This window comes from Phalaenopsis equestris, unplaced genomic scaffold (genome assembly GCF_001263595.1).
Source record: "Phalaenopsis equestris unplaced genomic scaffold, ASM126359v1 Scaffold000754, whole genome shotgun sequence".
NCBI lineage: Eukaryota > Viridiplantae > Streptophyta > Magnoliopsida > Asparagales > Orchidaceae > Phalaenopsis > Phalaenopsis equestris.
This window is the reverse complement of record NW_018165194.1, coordinates 251,018-258,224: the sequence shown is the minus strand read 5'-3', so window position 1 is coordinate 258,224 and position 7,207 is coordinate 251,018. Positions and strand designations below refer to the sequence as shown.

The 7,207-nt window shown below is 38.0% G+C and overlaps 1 protein-coding gene across 1 annotated transcript in view; it reads left to right on the top strand.

Annotated features, from left to right (window-relative positions):
* The window catches only part of LOC110030720 (protein ORANGE-LIKE, chloroplastic-like), a 25,509-nt gene that overhangs the window by 6,371 nt on the left and 11,931 nt on the right, over positions 1-7,207 (top strand). Inside the window, exons 5-7 of the mRNA XM_020733602.1 lie at positions 2,309-2,385; positions 2,465-2,592; positions 3,735-3,871. Of these exons, the coding sequence (XP_020589261.1) occupies positions 2,309-2,385; positions 2,465-2,592; positions 3,735-3,871 (342 nt within the window). The remainder of the gene's footprint in view (positions 1-2,308; positions 2,386-2,464; positions 2,593-3,734; positions 3,872-7,207) is intronic.

Below are 7,207 nucleotides of genomic sequence, written 5' to 3'. Positions count from 1 at the left end.
GTGGTTTCTCCTCATTCTTCTGTGAATATGGCTGTCCATTGCGTGTCAAATTTTCCTCCAATTGAAATGCCGAAGTCTCAGGTATGTTGGTAGGAGTGGATTTCTTGTTGAGCATTACTCCTCTTCGAGTTTCTTTGCGGCGAACTTCTGAGAAAGCCTTATGGATTGAAGGCATGAGACTTCTTCCAATAATTCTGCCCCTAACCTCATCAAACTCCTCATTAAGTCCAACAAGAAATTTAAAAATTCTATTTGCATCAACAATGGTCTTATATCTACTAGCATCATCAGGACACTTCCACTCTTGATCATTGAACAGGTCAAGGTCTTGCCATATTCTCTTTAAAGAATTAAAGTATTTTGTGACAGAGTCATTACTTTGACAAATATCACCAAGTTTCAGGGAAAGTTCATAAACCTGAGATTGGTTACCTATATCTGAATACATTTGGGCCACATTCTCTCAGAGTTCTTTGGCAGTAGAGTAACACATGTAGTTTGCGCCTATCTCTTCTTCCGTAGAGTTTATCAACCATGTCATTATCATGGAATTTTCTGCATCCCAGGTTGCGTAGGATGGATCTGTAGCGGTTGCTTACGGACTTCTCCTGTTAGGTAGCCTATCTTCCCTCTTCCTCTAATATACATCCTCACCAATTGTGACCAGTGTAGATAATTATCACCATTGAGAAAGATTGTGGTGATCTGGGCTGGATGATTTTCGGTGGTAGTTCTTGAAGAAGTTCTAGAAGAGGGTGGTGCGGAAGCAGATGACAGGGTAAAATGCTGGGTAGAAGTAGCTAGGGCTGTAAACGAGCCGAGCTTGAGCGAGCTCCGGCTTGGCTCCTGGTCGGCTCGGCTTGGCTCGTGTTCGGCTCGTTCGAAATTGCTCGTGTTCGAAATCTGCTCGGGAACAGTGTGTTCGTGTTCGACTCGATTTAAATATTCGTGTTCGTGTTCGGCTCGCGTTCGACTCGAAATTGGTTTGTTAAACTAAAATTGAGAAAAATAGATGTAAAGTGTGAGATTCAAACCTGGATCAAATATATACAAAAGAAGACACTAACTACATTGCCACATGAGATGTTATGATTTAAACTTAGACATAAATATATATAATATATTGTTATGCAAATAATATATGTGATATATTGTTATATAAAAAGTTATATATTTGTTTTTTGAGCCATTTCGAGCCGAACACGAGCGAACAAACTGTTGTTCGTGTTTGGCTCGTTTACATTTCGAGCTTAAAAATTTGTTCGTGTTCGACTCGTTAGGCTTAACGAAAGAGCCGAACACGAGCTGCTTAATGAGTCGAACACGAGTTGTTCACGAACAACGAGAAATTGACAGCCCTAGAAGTAGCGGAATCATTTGTATTTTTAGACATGATAAAAATTGTGTGGTTTTGCAAGTGGCGGAACAGTGGAGAGGTAATTCGCGAGTCGCGAGCCAAGCAGATTAGAGCAGCAGCGGCGAAACAAAAGGCGTCGTTTGCGATCCTGATTCTTATTTCCGTGAGCAGCGTCGCTCGCACTTCCTCGCCTTCTTCGGCGTCGCCCGCGCTTCCTCGCCTTTTTCGGTTCGAAGAAGGAAAGCGCCTGCTTCCGACATCGAGAGACAATCTTCTTCACGCGAAAGGCAGGATTCTCCAGAATTTTTTTTTCTCCCGTTCTGATACCATAAAAAAACAGAAAGTGAAGAGAAAATTCGTTTCTTCTTTTTGATTCAATTCAAATTGCCTTTACTTATAGGAGTCTCTCCTCCTTAGATAAGGAAACTAACTAAATAAGTTTAGATAATTTCCTATTACATTGCAAGACTAATTAAGCAAGATTTGGTACAGATATCGTAGATTTGGTACAGATATCACATGATATAAATAAGGAAGGAAAATAATATCTATATAAGAGGAAAGAAAATAAATTGTAATTTGAATTAAATCTTTCAACATAACCCAACTTAATTTTTAGTATGATCCTATTTTATAAATTTGCTCACTTTGGCATAGATGTTAATTTGACATGATATTTTTTTAATTTTCAGGTGTTTATTGATATCACATTAGATGTTTAATTGTATTTTTTAATTGTTTGAGTAGAAGAAAGTATAATCCATCTAATTCGATTGCCTACAATAAGTAAGTTGGTGCACATTCTTTTTAATACATCTTTTCATGCACAGTAAGGTGACATTTATGCAAAAATTGAAGTTTAGGTGCTAGATATGTAAATAGATAGAAGTTGGATGGTATGTGTAAATTTTCCTTTTACTGATTTTCACTTTCAAATTTTCTTTGCTACAGCTCGAGCTTAAACTAGGGTTTGGTGGCACATCCTATAAAGATTTCATACAGAACATGCATCTACCTTTGCAGCTAAGGTTTTTAATAAGATTAATTATAATTTTAATGTTTTTCAGTAAGCTTGAAAATCCTGGATTCACTCTCTTTATATTTCAGTCAGGTGGATCCTATTATAGCTTCTTTTTCAGGAGGAGCAGTGGGTGTAATATCAGCACTAATGCTTATTGAAGCAAATAATGTTGAGCAGCAACAGAAGAAGAGATGCAATTACTGCCAAGGAACTGGTATGTATTAGATATTTCCTACTTTGGCCATTTTAGGTCGGCGCGTTGGAGAACTAAACCGATTCAGGGTATAATCTCCAATCCAGATTTTCATAGGAAGATTTACGAACATACCACACAATTCCTACATAATTACATATCTAACACCTAAATTTCAATATTTACCTTTCAGCCACCTTAACTATGTATCTATGTATAATAATATAAATATTATTTATTGAATCCTTTTAGAACTTAGGGGCCTGTATTGTTTGTGAGTAAACACAACTCGGTAAAGACCTTATTTTTGGAAGGAGGGTAGAAAAAAGGAATGCATGTGATTGATGGTTGAAAGAGTGCCTCCGATTTTGATTGTTGAGCTTGAAGCTCCGGTAAGCCAGAACAAATAGCTTGGAGGAGGTTTCTTGGATTACAATGTTTCTAGAGAGAGGGAGAGAGAGAGAGAGAGAGAGAGAGAGAGAGAGAGAGAGAGAGAGAGCGTATTTCAAAAAGATTTATGTTTTTTTTAGGCCCGAGAGTCCCCTTCTTACTCACTTAACTTTCTTTTATACATAAAGGAGAATAAAATAAAAAAAAAATATTTCACACAGTACTACGCCAATCCGTAGTGTCTTGGTGAAATGACCGTCACATAGATATCATGCTGCATTTTTAAAGCATGATGGATTTGCGTCCTTGTAAATAATGATGACCATCTCTGATAGCTGTCCCTCCATAGATGGGCTAGATCGTTCCTGTGGGAGAGGTCAATCTAGTTGTTTCGACAGGTGAGCTTTGTTCAACCATTTCTGTAGGTGGGTTCAATTCAGGGGAGCTTAGGTCAACCTAAACATCGTTTCTTTACATTTATAACACCCAAATCTTTTATATCATACATATCACATAAAAAATAACACTATTTTAACTTCAAAAAAAAAAAAAATGAAATACACTTTTTCATGGATAGCTAAGGTCCCATTTATGTCAATATTAAAGTTAGGTGTTAGATATGTAATTTCATAAGAATTGTGTGGCATGTATGTAAATCTTCCAAAAAAATATTTATATTCTTTATTTTTTTTTCTTTTTGTTTAGTCTGAAGATTTGCTTGCTACATGTTGAAAAGTATCACTGATGTTATATTTTGTATATTTTTGATACAGGATATTTGGCCTGTGCCAGATGTTCTGCCAGTGGTATTTGTGTAAACACTGAATCTGCTTTAGTTGCTGGCATTCGTGATGATCCTTTTCAAACTCCTACAACTCGAAGATGCCCTAATTGCTATGGGGCTGGTAAGGTATGTTAGGCGAGACAAATATAATGATGGATTCTTTTCTGAAAGTTCAAAATTTTCGCTATTTTGACAACACATTTTAGTGGTAAAGTCGCTGTATTAATCATTGAATCTTGTCCTGTATTGTTTTAGAGGGCTTTCCTTGTAGCAATAATTGTCTATTGCGATGTAGAAGTTCAAATTTTCAAAGAGCAAGGTCTCTATGCCATGCAAGCGCCAATAGTAGAATCAAAACTTAAAGAGGGGGTGGCAAAATAAAAAAAAATTAAGGAGTGACAAATATTTAAATTTTAAAATTTCACCTCCTTTCGAAAAGCTATTATAAATATTATTATTAAAATTAAATATACTTAAATCAAAATTATTATTCAATATTTAAGTTTAAGAGATAATTTTCATTTCATTATATGATATTAAAGAGTTTAGTAAAAAAAATAGGGGTGGATGAGATGGCGATCCCTGAACCACTCTTCGGTTCCAACACTGAATGTAGAATAATGGATGCGTACATCAGTTTCTCCCTATTGATGTGGATCCTCACTTAAATTTGTAGGTTTGACAACTTAACGGATTAATTTTATTGATATGAAAAAGGGTATAAATACATATTATATGAATTCTAAAATAGGAAAGATATAACATTCATTTATCCAAGATTACAATTAATCAATTCCTAATAACTACCCGGAGATAAAATGAAAGACATAAAATAGAAAATAATCAGAAATGAAACAAATAACTTCTAACATAAAATAGGAAATAAATCAATACTAATAACTTCTAATACTCTTCCTTAAGTTGAAACATGGATGTTAATCATGCTCAATTTGAATTTAAAATCATCTAATAATGCGTGGGGAATATATTTTGTGAGGTAGAACTTGAAGTCTTCATTTCCAAGACATTTAGGGATACCTCTAGTTGACTGTGGCTACCTTTGACTGCATTTTCTGCATTTTCTGTAGGTAGGTGGAAGACTGCTACAAGTAATGCTGCAGGGATATTTGCAGGGAGTTGGACAACTTACATGAAAAGCTGCAAGAAAAAAAAATGGAAAAAGCTCAACAATAATAAAAATGGAAAGCTTCGGTGGTAGGCATGTTGTAGGAAAAAGACGCGTTGGAGGGTTTGCTGAAGGGAAAAAGCTTTAGACGAGGGTCTGTTACAGGAAAAAGCTTTAGAGGAGGGTCTGATGTAGGAAAAAACTCCAGAAGAGGGTTAGTTGCAGATTGAGAGGAGGGTCTACTACAGAAAAAAGTTCCGGAGGAGGGACTACTTCACGAAAAAGCTACGGAGGAGGGTCTATTGCAAGAAAAAGCTCCGGAGGCAAGAAAAGGCTTTGAAGGAAGTGTTGTGCAGGAAAAAAAGCTCTGGAGGAGGGATGAATGAATAAGGTTCCCAATAACCCCAACCGCTTCATAATGAAGGACAACATTATGAGAATGAAGCATAAGAATAAGTTTTGGAAGAGCATTGCATTCGACTATTTGGTTATTGTTTTCATCATTTTTGAGAGCTAATGTTCGCAGGGCTCCGATAGCTACTCTCTGCACCTTTGGATCTTCTGATTCTAGTAGTTCAACTAAAGGTGAAATGCCACCTTTAATTCTAACGAAGGTTTTAATGGTGCTATTTTCATGAGCAAGATTTGTGATAACATCAACAGCCCTCCTTATAAGGCTACTAACAACCTGTATATGTGTTGTGGTATATATATAATTGAAAACGATCGACGACGAAGCGAATAAAATAGCACGAGAAAATTCACACCAAAAGAACACACAGATTTACGTGGTTCGGCAAATTACCTACATCCACGGAGTTGCAGAGGATTTTACTAATTGAGGAGATGTCCACCGCCTGATCACGTCGACAGTTACAAGGAAGAAATTTCTTATTTCCTCTCTCTATATTTGAGAGTCACAATAGAAGAGAAGTGCAAAGAAAGGAAACACCGCAAGCAACAATTTCTTCCAACTATATTCACCTCAAACAAAAAACTTCTTCTTTCCCTTTTGTAAGCCTCAAGAAGAAGAAGAATCAAAGGAGAAATCTCCTTTCTGTCTCTGTTTCACGAATTAAGGAACCGAAACCTTCTTCAGCGGATTTCGCAAATCTAGAGAGACGGGGGAGAGTCACAGCATCGCGAGTGAGAAGCCTTTTTAATCGTGAACAGGAAGCTTCGGAACAAAGGAGGTGACGTTTCGCGAAATGGAGGCGAGAACGGTTCGCGTGCGAGGGAGCGTGAGGAGTCGCGACGATTCGCGAAATGTGGAGGCGGGAGCGGGAGATCGCGATTCGCGATCGCCGGGGTGGAAGAGGAGGTCGTACCGGGTTCCACTTCTAACATATCTCCCACTTGGAGACCTGCCCCCGGACTCCACCACCTCCTTGAACTAAATCTCCACTGGCGGCGTAGCCATTTTCTTCAAACAAGAATCCTCCACCTCTGCAACTCAAAAGCCCATGTCTTCAAGCTAGAAGACCAACTGAAGCTGCGCACAACTTCAGTTTCTCAATTGTAACACCCTTTGTCAACATATCAGCAGGGTTCTGACTTCCACAAATTTTCTCAGCATCAACTGTCCATCATCCAACAATGATCGTATGAAATGATACCTGATCTGAATGTGCTTTGTCCTGGACTGAAATGCTGGATTCCTGGCAAGGAATATAGCGCTCTGACTGTCAATGTAGAGAATGCCCATCTGATCCTTCTTGCCTAATTCTTTCAAGAAGCTCTGTAGCCATATCATCTCCTTTGCAGCCTCTAACACTGCTATGTACTCAGCTTCTGTGGTAGACAACGAAACTGTTTTATGCAGATTAGAGCCCCATGATACTGCAGTGTCATCAATAGTGTAAATATAGCTTGTAGTACTTCTTCTAGTATCAATGTCTCCAGCTAGATCAGCATCAACATAACCCCGTACCTTTGAACTCTTTCCTGAGAAACACAAGCAAGTTTCTGCAGAGCCTCTTAGGTACCTCAAGATCCACTTCACTGCTTCCCAATGTTTCTTTCCAGGATTACTCATGTGTATCTGCTAACGACTCCCACTGCATGTGCAATATCAGATCTGGTGCAAACCATAACATACATAAGTAAACCAATAGCTGAAGCATAAGGAACCTTACTCATGTAATCTCGTTCCTCCTCAGACTTGGGTGACTGATTCTTGCTGAGTTTCAAGTGACTTCCCAAGGGTGTGCCAACTGGTTTGGCTTTATCCATATAAAATCTGCTAAGTACCTTTTTTACATGCTCAGCCTGAGAGAGTCTCAACATGCCTCTGGCTCTATTTCTGACAATTCTCATACCAAGGATTTGCTTTGCAG